General features: G+C 46.6%; 1 protein-coding gene across 4 annotated transcripts; it reads left to right on the top strand.

Annotated features, from left to right (window-relative positions):
- Positions 1–5,465: 5,465 nt before the first annotated feature.
- On the top strand, positions 5,466–15,484 carry LOC136505514 (nucleoside diphosphate kinase 2, chloroplastic-like). Of its 4 annotated transcripts, none has more exons than XM_066500677.1 (4): positions 5,466–5,765; positions 7,015–7,068; positions 7,178–7,264; positions 15,298–15,484. In XM_066500677.1, exons 1-4 carry the CDS (start codon positions 5,550–5,552, stop codon positions 15,313–15,315), a joined length of 375 nt encoding a protein of 124 aa, XP_066356774.1. In that variant the 5' UTR covers positions 5,466–5,549; the 3' UTR covers positions 15,316–15,484. The 4 variants fall into 4 exon arrangements, with proteins under 4 accessions (XP_066356774.1, XP_066356773.1, XP_066356775.1 ...); XM_066500676.1 differs by lacking the exon at positions 15,298–15,484 and adding an exon at positions 8,794–9,115; XM_066500678.1 differs by lacking the exon at positions 15,298–15,484 and adding an exon at positions 7,475–8,338.
- The last annotated feature ends 2,193 nt before the right edge of the window (positions 15,485–17,677 follow it).

Genomic DNA, 17,677 nt, shown 5'->3' with positions numbered 1-17,677 from the left:
ACCATGAAGAGCAACATCTTTGACACAGTTCGGGATGTCGTGCAAGTGAACCACCATCACGACACTCCTAGCATTGACAAATCATGTCGTGTACTCCACAGCTGATCGAAGGCTTTCCAGCTGAGCTGATAGATCTAAAAAGATTCAAAGGAGGGATGATCAAGATCTTGAAGGCAAAAATTAAGAAGAGATAGAAAATTGTGGTAGGCATCTCACCTATGATTCTGGCCTCAGCCTTGGCCAGCCTCTTCTCCACCTGGTCGGCCTTAGAGGGTGATCGACGCTGAGCCATGGCTAGAGCCGATTCCACGATGGAGAGGCAGTCGACGAGCTTCTAGCTAGCCCGATCAATGGAGGCGATCAGATCATCGTTGTCTATCTGCTTCCTCGGGTAGCAGGGGAGCTGGCGGCGAGTTGATGAAGACGACCCCAGAAGTTGAGTGGAGTCAGCCCTATGCTCTAGGACGATGAGAGCATCTCGGGTTGCACCCTCTTGATGACGAAGACGCCGGCATGGTGACATTGACCCGTTGAAGGCCTCCTTAGCAGACCTCTTGCTGTTCTCTGTGCCTTCAAACCTATGGGAGAGCAGAATCACACCTAAGATACGGAAGGTTTGGGACAAAGCAGGTTGTTTTTTGATCCACAGCCATGGCCCGTATATATAGCCCGGGAGGTGAGAAGATAGGCTTCGCCGAGGTTATGGAATTAAAGCCAGATATGGAAATGGATCGACACTCCAGAAATTCAGGGGACGGATCACGAAGAGACAATAGATTTGGACTTATTGCTTCCCATAATTTCAAAATATCGTGGGATTGATATGAAAGGTTTACATTAACTAGCGATCAACCCACTTAGACTTCTTTGGATTGAAGGGAGTCTGGATCCCCACAAGGCCGAAGGTCATCATGGACCAAGCCATATCGACCCATTAATAAAATTGCATCGGGGGAAGAGGAAAGGCCGCCTGCTTAAAAGATGCCCATATACCCAACCGATTTCTCAGTGACTGAGAAACAATGGGAAAGAAAGTCGCCTACTAAAAGATGCCCATTTCTCGGTGGCTGGGAAACCGTGGGAAAGAAGTCTGTGGCTTTCCCGATGGGCATTTGATGAAGCGAACAAGGGGAAGGTGTCCACACATTTTAGCCCTTGCAAACACTAGAACAGCTCTGCGATCATGGTGAGAAAACTCAGGTGATGTCACAAGAATTCTTCTAACTGTACTAGCTGATCCTCTTGCTAGACAAGGCGCTAAAACGAGCAACACAATCACCCTATGTACAAGAATTCTTCTAACTACTCAAGATCCTCATAGCGAGGAGTTGGACCATGGAGGGTCTGGCATAGCCAGGGGCACTCGAGGAAGCAAGCAGAAGAGAAACATAACTGAGTTGTTCTCGCCAGAGTCGGATAGACATTTATAGTCGGCCTAGAAAGATGGATCCAAGCGCCCGTGAAGCAATGATGCTCTCGTAAAGCTTTGAATCATGGGCACTTAAGCTGGCAAAGACGGTGATAGGCAGTAGACCCCAGATCAAGATTCTCTACCCGTGACTATGGACCTATCGGAGGTACAGGCACGATAATTTTGGAATAAAATTACTTTCATCCCAAAATTGGGGGGCATGTGTTTACACCAAATTTTGGAAAGAAGAATGTAGGAACTCAAAGCTCCCAAGATCGTGTCATCAAGGAATCGATTGCATAAAGATCGATATCAGCTGATTCAAATGCAGCACTAGAATCGGCTCTTTTCGGATGACGCCAGCAGATAATGACAAAAGCTGCGGTTGGCATCGGGGAAAACATATCGGACTCTACAAAAAGGGAAACATTAGGGTCCAAGTTATCTTAAATTAGGAATGTTTTCTCTTATGCCAAAGATTGTAATGAGTCGTGCTTAAGTAGGATTCATGCTTACGTTCTGGGTATAAATATTGGACCCCAGCTATTGTAAAGGACATCCAATCAATAAATACAAGTTACTTTTTTTTGGCTCCGTGCCAACCCTTAGGAGTAGGAGTAGAGTAGATCTCGGCGAGTTCTTCAACAAGCAGGGCTACATCGGTTCGGCCGACCTTCGGCTTGTCTATAAGTACCATCATGGCTTATACTTCCGTTTGTATGGCTGCATCGGTTAAGTTCGACCTCCACTGCAAACTCTAGTATAAGCTAGTTATCGACTCTTGTCTAGTTCGAGTACGGCTGCATCGATCCCGCCGACCTCCACTGCTCGAACTAGATTAAGGTCAAGTTATCGGCTCTACCTAAGGGCGGCGTCCTTCGGGTAGATTCATTAAGTTACCGATCTTGCTGATGTTCATACTGTTATTAATGTTCAGCAACATCAATTTAACCGATCGAGATCGATCTAAATTGGCCTCATATCCTTTTAGTCTGTCATTTGCTTTGTGACAACACGATATTTCTTACAATGAACGACGGGTTACATTTTATCGGCTGTTCTACTTCGATCTTGATCACGTATAGTATGCCGTTAAGTCACGTATGATCTTGAAGAGGTTTGCTGGCTAGTTAAATCTGGTTTATAGTTCGCTGTTATGGCTGTAGCGATCCGGTTGATCCCCACTGATGGCACTTTTGATCGGAGGATGCTAGTTGGTAGATTTGTTCTCGATCAGGCATGACCTTAACTGTTTGCTATTCCTGCATCGGCTAAATAGCCGATCGCCTGTGCTCTAACGCCTATAGTGTGTCTCCATGATTCTGTTAAATGTGAATAGATCTGTGTGCTTTGAAGGTTTGATTTGTTTTCTTTATCACGGCTGCCATCGATCCGGTCGAACCCCACTGTTAGAGATAGCAGGTTAGGTCTAATGAGTTCATAGATTTATCCATGTAAAATAGTTGATTGTTCACATGTTGTAGTCCTTTTCCACCTGAATCGGCTATTTTAGCTGATTCGCCTGAGCCTTCACGTATAGCATGTCTTTCGGAAAGCCTGTCGAAGTATAGATGTTTCTATGGATTTTTCGGTTTTAGTTTGTTATTATCATCATAACTGCCATCGATCTGGTCGAACCTCACTGTTGAGGGTAACGTATTAGATTTAGAGCGTTTGAAGATCCATTCGTACTAGACAGTCGATTTGTTTGCATGTTATATCCTTTCTCGTTAGATTCATCAGCTCAATGTTTTGCACTGATAACAACCACCTAGCTAATGATTTTACTTACATCCACGGGCATTGTACATGTCAACATAAAATCAATCATGACCCGCAAGCTTTACAGTTCTAAATAGCCGATTTCTTCGCGTATCAGTTATTTAGTCGATTTTCCCGTCTGGCTGCTCCCGAAACGGCATACTTGGAACTATCTGGGCAATGGCCGGCATGTTCCACCTTATATTACTGATAAACTTTCTTTTCTTGTCAATTGTAGGGTCAAATTGACTGGCACGCCTCGGAAGGAATACGTAGGGTCGATGGGTCCTGCATTGAAGCCAAGCGGATCTATGGGCTCAACCTAATCAGATCCTTCCGGCTTGCTGTGTGCTGACATGTTTTCGTGCCGACACATATCTCTCTATCCTAGCATAATATGTCATATGATATAAAATATTGCAAATTAAATCATGATTATTACAAACTAAACATTTGCATCCATTCATGAAAAAACAAAATTGAACAAAATATGATGAAACTAGGCCGACTCTCACCATGAGGCATGAGCTATGCTGTGGTAAGCAGGGGATGTTGACGCGGTGCCGCTGGAGGTTGGGCTGCCCTAGTAGTGAGGAGTAGGCAGTGCCCAGCCGTCAACCAAGGCAGCTCTACAGCTGCAGCAGGGGTAGAGACTAGAGACATAGAGGAGGGCCGTCGGCCGATGGGCGCTATTGTAGCAGACCGGGTCGTGATTGGGGGCGGGCGTGCCGCGTGCGGGAGGATGCAGAGTTCAGCGCTGAAGAGGCATCAGACGCTCGAGCCGGAGCAAAAGGATCCGGAGGGCGCGGAGGGTGCTAACGGGATGTTTTGGGCTGCTCTCGGAAGAGCTGTTCCTTATATTTTTGGGCGCCACCACGGTCTGCAGCCCCTCCAGCCTGGGACGTGAATCCACCCCTGACAGTATAAGTTTGAAGCAAATGAAATATTTAGAACATATATTTACAACATATGTGTGACACATATGCAACATTAAGATATAATACTTGCAACATGAAAATACTTACCGCAAGATAATAATGAAACAGCCGAAACATTTGGAACATCTCTTACAACAAATGTGTGAAACATATGAAACATCCAGATCAAAACGCTTGCAACATGCGTCTGGAACAGATAAAACATTTTGAACAAACGCTTGCGACATGCCTATGAAACACTTGCAGCATATGCAACATCTCGATCTAGTTTTGTAACATCCATATGAAACACTTGCAACACACCTATGAAACATTGAAAACACTTGAAACATACGTTTGCAACATGCGCTGAAAGCGCAACATCACCTTGCTGCTTGGGAATGGAGGCTCGTTGGCGCATGGCGTGTGAAGTTCATCGGTGTAGAGCTCGCCTGTGGCGCGGAGCTCGCTGCTCCGATGGAGAAGGCCATGGCAGGTCCCTTGGAGAAGGTGCTGCAGTGGGTCCGTGCGCCGGAGAAGCCGCGACGGACGAGAGGCGCGGTGGAGAGGGAGGAAGACGGGCTCCCGTGCTCTGGCGCAAAGGAGATGCCGGTCGGTAGAGCAGAGGCGATGGAGAGGGAGGCGCGGTGGAGAGCATTGTTGCCGAGGCGGAGCGTCGTTGCGGAGAGCTATCACGATGTTGCGGTGAGACGAGTTTTTTCTTCTTCTTTTTTAAGAATGGTTGGATGAGCAAATAAGATGTGGTTGCTGAGCTATGTTGCGGTCCACTATTAGCACCGTTCGGATGGATGGACGGACGCTCTAGTCCCAGTATTACTGTTCTAATTTTGATTCAAAGTCAGAAAACGACGTGGCAATGCACATATAACACGTCTTAAATTTCGTGGTAAGTTGCGGGCTTGCAGCGTTCAACCAAACGCCCTAGTAGTCACTACAAATACTCTTGATTCAAGCTATGAAAACGTAAGCTATATATACGTACAGGTGAAGCGGCTTCCAGGCTATACTTAGGGGTATTTGGATCCGGTGACTAAAGTTTAGAAGGTGTCATGTGGGATTATCGCATAAGGTGTTCGGATATTAATAAAAAATAAATTACAGAATCCGTGAGTAATTATCGAGATGAATTTATTAAATCTAATTAATTCGTCATTATCACATGTTTACTGTAGCACCATATTGTCAAATCATGAACTAATTATACTTAAAATTTCGTCTCGTAAAATAGTTTCAATCTGTGCATTAAATTTTATAATTAATCTACATTTAATACTCTATGTATATATCAAATATCCGATAAGACAACTAAAGGTGGAACCATGCATCCCTCAGCAAGAGCGCCTTGTGCTGTGCGCCTGTGCTGGTCGTTAGCTTCTCACCTAGAGCCCTAATCCAAAAATCGCGTGCTCTGCTCGCACGGACTCCTCTCCGGGAAAGGGATGGAGACCATGGCCGCGCTTGCGAGGACGGCGCCGCCCCTTGCCGGGTCCACTCGCCGGCCCTCCTGCGCGCTGCGTCCAACGGCGTCCCTCTCCTTCGGCGCCGCTTCCACGACGCCCCGCGGCCGGCTCGGGCTGGGGCTGAGCACGGCGTCGCCGGGGAGCGTGAGGGCGGCCAGGGCTCGCACTGTCCCGCGACGCATCGTCTCCTCCTCGGTTGGTTCCCCCTGCATACTTGTGTCTGATTGTGTACTTGTATTAACTCGAGAGGGTCGCTGAAATGGTGAAGAGTTGATTTTGATTTTGCTGGTTTTCTTTTTGCTCATGTGTTCGAGGATTAGGGCCGTCTCGGAGAGCAATTTTTTATTTGTTTATGGTTTTGGTAACTTTGCTTGATCTTTTGGTATTGGATGAGCCTGAATATGGAGAATTTATTTCGACCAGGCTAACTAGAAACTACTACTTCATATTCTCTTACCTTTCGGATTATAATCTAGTGCTTCGTGAGTAGGTTATGCAGAGCAGCTGAACTAAAGTAAAATGCACTGCGCAATGTGACATTTTTTTTTTCACCTAGGCTTTTAGCATCGATTCTTGAATTCTCTATGATTATTCTGCCATGAGTTAGGAATGAGGTGAAACTGAGCTTTTGGGCTTCCTGTCGCAGTCAATGCTGAAAGTGCACCATTCAGACATGTTCCATTTTGTAAATTATCAAGAGGACCGACGTTTTCGTCGCCAATATCAACTTTTTGAGTGGATTCATCTTCTACTTCGGCCTCATCATGTGTTGGACCTTGTGTGGCCCCAGTGTAATGTTCTCCTTGTTTCCGGTCAAAGTTTCACCTTGCTTTCTTCTGATCTGACGAATGCAAGGATACCTGTGGACTGACTGCAGGGTTGCTGAAATTATCCCACCATGTGTTGGACAGTGGACACTTGCAGTAATTTTACAATGGAAGCAAAGTTTTCTCCACCAACCTATTTTTCAATGGAAACATGATATGTGCTAATTAAATTAAATGGTTTTACACATCTTTGTGATCAACAGATCTCCAAAACATCGCAAAGGCAACTGAGTTATTTTCTAAAGATGTCAAATCTAATCTAGTCCTTCCACCAATTCTTGTTGATGCTATAGGAAACCGTTTTCTCCACACAAATCTCAGGCACATATGACTGGATAAATAGTGCTAGTAGTTTTATCCTTTTAGCCTCTGGAAGTCCAGATTCAGGTCATCAATAATTCAGGATCGAAGGCATCATACTTATTCTTTTGTTCTAATGAAACTCAATCATCTTTCTGTTTTCTACAAAGAATTTTAGAACTCACGAAACGTTCAAAAAAAATTTATGATGCTGATATCCTGTGACCTCAATTATGAGATGTTGAGCACTCTACTTTCATCTAGTTTCTTACTTATCCATAATGAGACCTTGCTTAACAAGAACTTACAATCTGTAGGAGGTTGAGCAAAGCTACATTATGATCAAACCAGATGGTGTTCAGCGTGGTCTGGTATGCATTCCCCAGTTCCCCACACCCACACTTTTCCCAGTATGGTGCTATTCCTTACCTTCTTTGATATTTCAGTTAAGATAAAACATACTGTATCTGATGCATATAGGTTGGAGATATTATTTCTCGCTTTGAGAAGAAAGGGTTTTTGTTGAAAGGCTTAAAACTGTTCCAGTGCCCCAAGGACTTGGCTCAGGTTTGCTTCCCAAAACACATTAATGTTGCAGAACTATTGTGGATCTTGCAAAGTTGCTTATCATTATCATCTTTGGTTGTCAAATATATCTCCCAGTGCTACATATTTTTGCTTAGGATCCTTATGTGTATCCTTTCTACACAGAAATACTTTTGAACTCTTTTATTATATTATTCATCAGTTATTCCCTTATGCCCTGTTTGGATGTAGATAAATTGGAATTGAGTTTTCCCAATTCTGCTGTTTGGATGTCTTTGGCATTGCGAGATGGCATTGACCCCTCAATACCAAGGCATTCGACTACAACTAAAACTGCTCCCCTTCAATACCGAGGCGTATTGGACAGAAACCAGAGCAACGAAGTGGTATCGGAGGACTGAGGAGACGCGAAGAGTCCCGACCACCGCCGCCGTCACCAGAGTCCTGACCACCGCTGCCACCACCAGAGGTTCCCTGCCTACTCCCGGCGGGAGAGCTCGCGCAGGGAGGACGGAGGAGACGCGAAGAGCTTGCGTGGGATCCGTCGAGGACGAGCACTTCTTCTCAAGTCTAGCCACTGCCGAGTGGATCGATGGGGAGCAGCAGCGAGGAGTGCTGGGATCCCCTTCTTCTCAAGTCCGGCCTTCTTCCTCAAGTCCGGCCACCGCCAAGTGCCGAGATCCCCTTCTTCCTCAAGTCCTCAAGAGCCGGATCCCCTTCTTCCTCAAGTCCGAACACCGCCTAGTGCGGGAATCCCCTTCTTCCTTAAGTCCAGCAGCAGCAGGGAGTGGAGTGCGGCGGAGGCACTAGCACCGGCAGTAGGCGCAGGTCGCGGCGCTGGTCCAGGAAGTGGAGTGCGGCGGCGGGTTCTACAGGAGTGTTACGGGGTGGGGGGAAGGAGTCAATTCAATTTGACGAGATGTACATCCAAACATTTATTTGGTATTTGCCATGTCCTTAGATTCCAAATAGCAATTTCATGTACATCGAAACATCTGATTTGGTATTGTAGCCCATTTCCAATACTACTCTGATTTGGCATTGGAACCCAATTTAATGCCAGACATCCAATATCTACATCCAAACGGACCCTTAAAGAAGTTCCTGATATTCAGTTAGTTTCATAATTTTACTGTGTATCTTTGATTTTTGGCATCCTAAGTACTGATCTGATGCTGTAATAGCACTCGATTGGCATTTTTTCTTATATTAAGTAACAGAATGAGTTACTGCCTGAACCATATCATTTTTTTTCTTTGAGTGGCTTCTCTTTCTTGCGTTCTTTTTTGTACAATCGTTGATAAAAGACATTGCCCACATCTCTCTTCTTCATTAACTTCACACTTTCATCTTTTTTTTTAACATTCACTAAAAAGTCAACTGAATCTAGTCAACCTTTCTTTATTTTTTTCTGTACTTTGTTGGTGCACACAATGTTATGTTTTTTTTTCACATCAAAATGGACCGATGACTTCATTATGTTGAATCAGCTCACTTATAATTATAATGCTTTTCATATACTGTCTTGATCACCCTTCCTTTTCTCTCAGGAGCATTACAAGGATTTGAAGGATAAACCTTTCTTTCCTAAGCTGATCGATTACATAACTTCTGGTCCTGTTGTCTGCATGTTATATACTTTTCTTATGAATTAGACATATTTTTCGCAACTCCACACTTTCACCAATGCAGAGTTCACAGCTACAATATTGTTCTCTATCCTGTAAGGCCTGGGAGGGTGATGGTGTTGTTGCATCAGCTCGCAAATTAATAGGAGCTACTAACCCCCTTCAAGCTGAACCAGGAACCATAAGGGGTGATCTTGCAGTTCAAACTGGAAGGTTGGCAGCCACCCTCTTCATGTCTACATATTGTAATATTTAATCATGCAACTCCCCTGTTAAACTTTGTTGGAACATGGTTACTGTTATGGGGCTGTTCATGGCCGTAATTGTGGCGGCTGGGGCTGCGAGGGAAGCCAGAGGCCGGCCGGGGGCCTTGCCCACGGCCGAGCAAGAGGGAAGAGATTTTCTTCTTAATTCTTACTTGATTAGATTAATACATCTCCTCTCCTTATATAGAGAGGTTTACTTGACTCCCAAGCAAAACTTACTTGACCCTTAAGCAAGTGACCCTTATCTCTAATTACCCCTAGCACTAGCGGGCTATACCGTCAACCCAGGCCCAATAGGCTCATGACGTACTCTAACACCCACACCTCGATCAGATTTTTAGCAAGATTGACACAAATGAAGACGAAATGGTTACTGCAATCACAGAATCATAATTATCGAATAATCTTAACGAAAAAAGAAGCATAAAATTAAAAGCCGAGAACACATACTCGCAGTTGTAGGCTAGAAGTATGTGGGTTTTGTTCTTCATCTTGAATTCATCGAAAACAGCAATCAATATCTCTATCAGGTCTTCCACGTCATATCCATGAAGGCCTAAACATGTCTTCTCATTGACTCGCAAGGGGTCCAAAAAGCTTATGTTATCCTATTTGTTTTTTAGTATATAAAATTTTGCTATACACCTACATAAAATCATGGGAAGTGCTCAAAAATTAATAATTTGTGTCTCGAGAGAGTAGTTAATTGTAATATCGTGCGTATAGGGTACTTACATAGTCTACAGCGTCAATATTTGTGAATCGAGAGAGTGTTTCTGGTATAGCTAGAACAAGCACTCCCACTCGACATCGAACTTCTCTTCTTCAGGATAATGAAAACATGTGGCGAATGGATAATAACCTCAAAACTAAAGTCCTCCGTCTCTGTTGCTTGAGCCCTATAATATTCATGCAAATGGCGCATATATGTTGTCAAATTTTTATACTCGTCATCAAGAACCAAAAGATTGCCCCTTTCTCTGGCTCCTTGGCCGGCGGAGGCTCCTGCTGGAGACTCCAGGTAAGCTATGACCCTCTCTATTGATCAGTCACATGGTCACATGTGGCTACATAGTCACATGGTACCAAAGTTACCTGGCCATCTTGATCATTTTGACCCAGCTCAAGCAGGCCGGACGGGGTCCATGGCTGCTCGTTCTCACTGTCCTGATTGACACCGTCACCATTTGTCGGATCATGCGGCTCTCCTGTCCCAGCGATATCAGCTGCTTCTTGTTGCCGATGTGTTCTTCGGCGATGGGGTAACAGGCGACGACGAGTCATGGCTGTGACACGATCGTGGTTAGTTTTGGCTGCGGACAACTACTAATAGCATATGCAAAAATAAAGAGAATAGAAACTTAGCATCAAACACAAACACCAAAATGATGCAGCAATTCCAAAAATGAGATGGAACCTAGTTGGGGAAGCTACATAGAAAACTAACTCATTGCAAGTGGTCACCCAAGTAAAAAAAAGGTACAAAACCAGTTCCTATCCAGTCTTCTGATGACACCAACTAGGATACAACATCAACAAAACTATCATGAGATAACACATGCTGCTGCAAATTAATACATGTACTGCAATTTTACACCTTCTATATTATACCAAGCAGCTTTGATTTAACTACCGTACCCGAATTCCGATGCATGTTAACCGGGCAACAAATTTTAACAAACTATTACTTCCAATTCACACCACGATATGAAAACACGCACAATTCATTCCACCACAATCTACTCTCGTATGCAATTGAAGCTCGTATGCAAGAAGGAGGGGGGGCAGAGCCCAGGTTGGCCTCGGCTAACCTAACGGGTATTTCATCAAACACATAGCAGGCAGTGAGCCACGCACTCACTGTGTGGGATGGGGAAGCAGCTGTCCATGCGCTCCTGAAGGCCTCGGCGGTGGGAGTGTAGGCGTGGAGGAGGAGGGGCACGACCGGCGTCGTGGACAAGGAATGAGGACACAGACGGCGCGGTGCTTCGGCGTGGGACGGTGGATGGCGTCACGAGCGCTGGCGCGGGACTAACGGGGACACATCGAGGCGACACATGGGCGTTGGCGTCGAAGAAGAGGAGCGCGGGGCTAGGAACGGTGACGTGGGGGCGGTGGTGCCCGTCGGCGCGCGGTGGTGCTCCAACGGCGCGGGGGGAGGGGTTGGCGTGGGGTTGAAATGACTTTAGAAAATTTCACCCCGCGCCTTGTTTTTCTCCCAATGGCTCATCACTGCCGGTTGCAAGATCTAAACCGACAGTGATGAGGCAACATCACTGTCGGTCCATTCCTAGACCCGATAGTATTAAGGGTGCAGCGGTTACGGGTTAAGTAGCATATCTTTTCTCATTCTTTCGAAATCCTCCGACTGGCGCAACGGTTAAGACTGCGCAATATAGCCCCCGAGACCCGTGTTCGAGTCCTAGGTGGCCCAAATTTTTGGTTTAATTCTATAAATTATTAAGCACTCTAAAAGGTCAGAAAGAAAAAATAAAATACACATTGAAACATGTAACACCTTTGGTGTTACGATCTTGTTTAGCACCGCGATTTAGGCCTAAGAAAAATTACCAAACCGATTTTCTCGAATTTTAAAATTTAAAAACCAGTTTTTCACGTCAACGGTAAAAATCGAAAATTATATTTTAAATCGCTAATTGTGGCGAATTGTTTTGCGCAAAATAATTACATAACACCTAATATTTTGTTCTATGGCTGGGTATGGAGTAGGAGTTGTCGCGTGAAATGTTTAGGGATGGTGGTCGATAGGATTTAAATCTTTTATAGTGCCGACGACGTATCGTTGTTCACGTTTGCGTCGCACCGTGTCGTCGAGTCCCGTCGTCGTGCCGCTGCTCCCTCTCCCTCTCTTGCGTCACGCCCGATATTTTTATGTGAGCGCCACCGTTCGACTGCCCATTTCATCGTGTCGTCTCGGCTGCAATGAAGGCCATGGTCTTGTCCGTGCCAACCGGCACGCCCTGCCGGCCACGTTGGGCCAGGCATCCTGCCATCGTGTTTAAGAAGTAACCGAGCCCGCACGCGTCTCCTTGCTTGTTCGTCTTGAGCTAGTCTGTCTCTGCTTGTCCTTGCTGCCTGCCTTGCTTGACATGCTGCTTCCCTCCCTCTATTTTTCTGTGGTCTTGGTCTCGTCCTTGCCTACCTTGTTTGTTGCGGTCTCGGTCTTGTCCGTGTCAAACTACATGTCGTGCCGGCCACGCTGGGTCACGTTAGGTCGAGTCAGTCCTGCCACCCCCTCCCTTTTTCTTCTCTGTTGCCATGGGGAGCCATCCCAGCTCTGCTCGTCCTTCTCGCTCTGCTCTCCCTTCCCTGTTTTCCTCCCACCGCAGCGTCCACGCTAGGGACATCTGCGCCGATGCTGGCTTTTCCTGTGCGCGTGCCCCTGGCCTCGCGCTGGGCTGCTGCCCCCGGTGTGCCGTGCTGCAGCACCCTGCCGCCCTCCCGCGTCCTCTACGCCGGAGCCGCCGTGGTCGCTGCAGCGCCACTGCCAGGCCACCGCGCGTGAGCGCATCCCCCACGCCGCGTCCCATCGTGGCCGCACGACTGCCGCACCCGGCCGGACCGTGACCCCGTGCTGCTCTACCCCGCCAAGGCCGCGCCGTCGGAGCCGCCCTGCCGCGCTGGACCCACTGTTCTGCCCCCGGCGCCGCCCCTCCCAGGCACCATCGCCGCCCCGCCGTCATCTGCGCAGGCCCGCCTACTGCCCGGGGCTGGTGGTGCGCCCCATCGCTGCAGCGGCCCGCACCTGCGGCTGTGACGGCCACAGCACCACGCCGCCCCCATGACCCGCTCCACCTCCATGCGCAAACCGCCCCAGCCTCGCCGCCCGGTCCCAGGCGTCGATGCACGTGGCTGGGGCACCTTACTTCTGCTCTGGCCGAGTTGTGTCCTCCACCGGGTGCGCCCGGCATCGGGCAAGCCGTGAAGCCGTTTCCCCACTGCCGTCGACGAGCACACGGCCCGATTCTGCCACCGGCCGGTTGTCCCCTGCCATGCTCTGTTTTGAGGAAGGAGATAAGGGTGAGATGGTGAGAAAAAAATATTTCCAGGGTGCTCTATGCAAAATCAGTGACTCACATGAATAGTGACTAGAGTACCGTGGGTTAAATTTAAGACAGTCTAGGGTCCATTTCGCAAATTGCCGTCGCCACTACCGCCTGGGCCGCACACGTGCCTATTGGGCCGTGTCGCGCTGGGCCGCTCGTGCCCGTCCCTGCGATGGGCCGCGCGCGCCCCCGCCTGGGCCTTTGGCCGTGTTCGCGCCTGCGCTGGGTCGGTCTGTCGTCGCTGCCTGGGCCGCACGCGCCTACGGGCCGCCCGCTGTCTACGCGCCCATGGGCCGCCCGCCGCCCGCGCGCCGTTGGGCCGAGGTCGTGCCGTCGGCCTTTTTGATTTCTTGGGCGATTTCTCATTTGGTTTATAAGGTAAATTTGTAAAAGCAATATAAAATGGTATAGGGATCCAAAAATTACGAAACCAATTTTGTTGAGTTTCTAAAATCATGATCTACCTGTTAGTATATTTTATTCACATAGTTTGATAATATTATTGGAAGCTATATAATTAATTTAAGGTACTTAATATTATAAAAATATAAACTTGTAGGAATTTCCGTGGTAAATTGGTAATAGTGTTGGATCTGAAATTTCTACAATAGGTTCCTAGCAATATTAGGTACTCACTGTAATTTTTGTAGCTCAATAATAATTAGTTTGCTAGGTAGATAATGATGCCCTATTTTGAATAATGATTAAATCGATAGAATAAAATAAAGAAACAACTTGGGTTTATGTAACTAAAATAATTATTGGGAAATAGTATCTTATTCTACAACATGGATATGTAGCCTAAGTACGGTTGTCGTTAGAACTAGCTCGTTAACTTGAGAGGCGTAAATCGTATTTTACAAGTCACGATTGCAGTAGATTAATTACGTCTTTGCATTGCATCGCATTGCATATCATATAGGTAGATGATGGATGAACAGATCAAGTGAAGGATGAGTGGGAATCTGCAGATGGTGTGATGGTATTCTCTCCAGAAGATGATGCGGTGGGCTTTCTATTTAGATGATGTGGATGATATGAAGATGCAAATACTAACTTTTGGTTATATTTTACCCAGGCAAGCCCCGGTGCATAACTCCTACTTTTCTGCAGTTTAAATTATATTTGTGCATTAAGTTTTGAGGAGTTGAATGAAACCCACTTGCATATATATCTTTATCCTATGAGTCTTATGAGTATGACAGGATCATGTAGAATGCTATGCTACAGGACTCTGGTAGAAGTCGAGTGATTGCCTGTCACTCGCGGGAGATAGGAAATATATTACTGTATTATTATCACTTGGAAAATATAAATGGTGGAAAGGAAAAATGGTGACCGGGCAGGGATATGGTTTGGGTATTGGTGGGTGTAAGAGGTTGTGTTGCTGTGGACGCGGGACACAGCTTAGTTACACTGCTTTCCCTGTCTGTGTCGGTTAAGGAGCGGTCGTTGCATAAGACTCTATGCAAGTCACAGACTTATTATCCCCAGCACATACTTAGGTATGGGCGCTTGGAAGACTAGTTGCTCTCTTGTCGTGGATCCGGCTCTTTCCGGGCCGACTGTTAGTGTTTCTTTTTGGTGGAGGCGGTCCTTGCACCGCACTGAGTTCAGGACTCAGGGGCGGGGGCTTGGAGTCCCAGTTTGGACGAGGACCTAGACACCCAGGACAGGAGGGTGATGGGTTGGTCCTGCTTATGTCTTGGGTACAAGTGGGGCGTGCGTTTTCGGGGTATCCAGTTGGGGGCATTGATTCGTGAATCGCCGACGTTCCGGTACATCTTGTCTACGGTTTAGCATCGTAGTAAGAACTGAAAGATGAAAGATGAAAGATGGAAAAAGAAAATCTGATTGCTTACCATCTGCTTGAAAGTAGTACAAGTGCTTACATAGAATGGTTAGTTAATGAACCAATGCGGCTATTAATAAAAATCGAATATAAGGACACACGCTTAGTAATGCTTCCTGCAGATGCAATAAACCTACAAGCCAGATAGCCTTGCATATCCTTGAAGTCTTTTCTTTCCTCCTATCGGGTAAGTCTTGCTGAGTATAATTGAGTACTCAGGGTTTTATTCCCCCTATTGCAGGTGACAGGTGGAGGCTAAAGCTGACCTTTGTGTGTGGATTCCTATTGGTGAGCTCAGCGAGGATTTCCTTTACGCTGCGATCGTAGTTTTTATTTATAACTCTCATCAAATGTTTTATAAAGGAAAGTTTTATCATCTGTTGTCCTAGTTTACATATCAATGTTTCACCACGCTATGAATAGCTATTTATTTCCGCTATAATTTTGATGTCATGTTTATATTCCGCTGTCAATTTAAATTATTCATAACTCTGATAACAAGATTACATTCCGCTATTATAATAATAAATATTATACTCTGATGTTGCATTACCAGTGATGTAAGAAATGGTTAAGAATGATGTAAGTTTAATTCTCTCATTTGTGATCTTGATGGCAAAAATGTGGATTTTTGGGTTCTCCCCTGGGGTGTGCCCGACGGAACCGAGTAATTTGGTGTTCTCCCTCGAGTGCTTAGTGTCTAATGGAAGATGAGCAGTCCTGGGAGGCATTAGATTAGGCGGTTCTGCCACAGGTGGTATCAGAGCGCAAATGAGGAAATAAGGCTTTGAAAACCTTTTCTAAACTAAAATTTGACAACCTATTTTTGCAAAAAGTTAGGGCGTTCAACTGTGAAGTTATGTAAGTAGCCCTATTACTATGTTATGTATCCAGGATAGATGGCACTCTGCTGACTCAGGTAGGCTTAATCAATTTTTTCTGCAGGTACACTGACCCCAGCATAGTTCGATAGTACCGACTAGCTACAAGGAGAGAACGATGTGCAAAAAATCTAAAAACGGTTGCCCTATATGTTGGCAACAGTGAAAGGACATATAGGACGTGCATTCATGCATATACTGTTTGTGCATTGTAGCGCTCGTATTGCTTGTAGATATGTCCTCATTAGGTGTCATGCATGTTGTATTGTGCGCGACTGACTCGTTCCTATTCCAGAGTTAGGTCGCACTATGGCTTCGTGTTTTGCGTTCGCCTGTGGTTCACGCCTATCATGACCCACGTCTTCCCGTACCCCTTTTTCTGTGCTCTTGTCGGACCCTTGCCCTGTAGTCGTACTAGTCAGTAATGGCATCACACGTCGCTCGCCTCGAACACGCGGAATTTGGTCGATTCTTCGTAGTGATCCCACGCGAGAACCTTGGTGGACCGTGCCAGGACCACTGAACGCTCCACCTTTATAAGCAGAGCCTGACTTTGCTAGTGGTATCATCACTCGGTGCATTTTAGCTCGCTTAGCTTTTCCTTTGAGCCAACTTTTTGCTCAGCCTTTCTCACAAACATCGCTAGAGATGGCAGGAGCCTGGGTTAGTAGTTACTGCCTGAACATTGAGGGTTTTCCCAAAATCCTGCAAGCCACCCTACAAAAGCTCAGAGTCAAAGATTGTCCCCAGTATGAGGGCCATGAGTATGAGGAGCATGGCACCGAGCGGTGTGAGGTTACCGTCTACATCGGGAAGAGTGAAGAGTTTCCTGACCTCACTGAAGCCTAGAGTGTGACCGCAACCGAGTTTCACTTCGTCGACACCTACCAGGTTGTGGCCCGCAAAGCCTTGCGGTACCTTTGCTAGATCTATGAAGAGCCCATTGCCCGTACCCCCATGCAATTCTTTCCACCTTTGGACAGGAATTGGTGGGCATGGAGGGCTCGCATGGAGGCCTTGCAAGGGCGGGATGCGTAAGAGGACAGTCCAACCGTGGTGCACTTGACCACATACCTGCTTGCTCTGGATGAGCAATATGATCGGCAAGCCTTGGAACTAAGGATCTGCCTCCATCGAGCCGAGGAAGTCGAGATCTTCACCCGAATGCTCGAGGTGCAGCTCGCTGAAGCGCATGCTAGTGCTGCAGCTGCTGAGAGCCAGGAGACTGCCATGTCAGAAGCGCTGATGGAGGCTGAGGATCGGCATGTCCATCAGCTGCGGGAGGCCTAACTTGTCACCAGGGCCAAGCGGAGGACGCTGGCTGCTGAATGGCAGGATGCCCCGATCTTGGAAGGGATCCCTATCCACCCGCTAGAAAGAAGAACTGGTGTTGCAGCACCACTAGCACCTCCACCCTCGGAAGTGTCAGAAGTCGAGCCCTTGATTCCTCTCACTCAGCCATTGCCATGAGAAGATGTAGATTAGTTGCCTTGGGATGTTGTACCCGTAGTAGTAGTATTTTTCATTGCTGTCTTCCGGTATTGTACTCTTGCCGTTGATTTCGTCCGTAGTTGTTGAGATCGTCCGACCGTAGGTGAATGCTATGTCGTGAATGGGAGCCTAAATGCCCGTACATTGTACCCGTATAAGGCCGTTGGAATGTGCATTTTGTTTATTTTGCTTTGTTTATTGCGTTCATCTACCTTAAGTTTCGTTAGATGTGCTTAAAGTTTTGAAGGA

The sequence above is a fragment of the Miscanthus floridulus genome, chromosome 14 (genome assembly GCF_019320115.1).
Source record: "Miscanthus floridulus cultivar M001 chromosome 14, ASM1932011v1, whole genome shotgun sequence".
Classification (NCBI taxonomy): domain Eukaryota; kingdom Viridiplantae; phylum Streptophyta; class Magnoliopsida; order Poales; family Poaceae; genus Miscanthus; species Miscanthus floridulus.
Note: the sequence above shows the minus strand (reverse complement) of the source record. Positions and strands in the feature narration are given on the sequence as shown.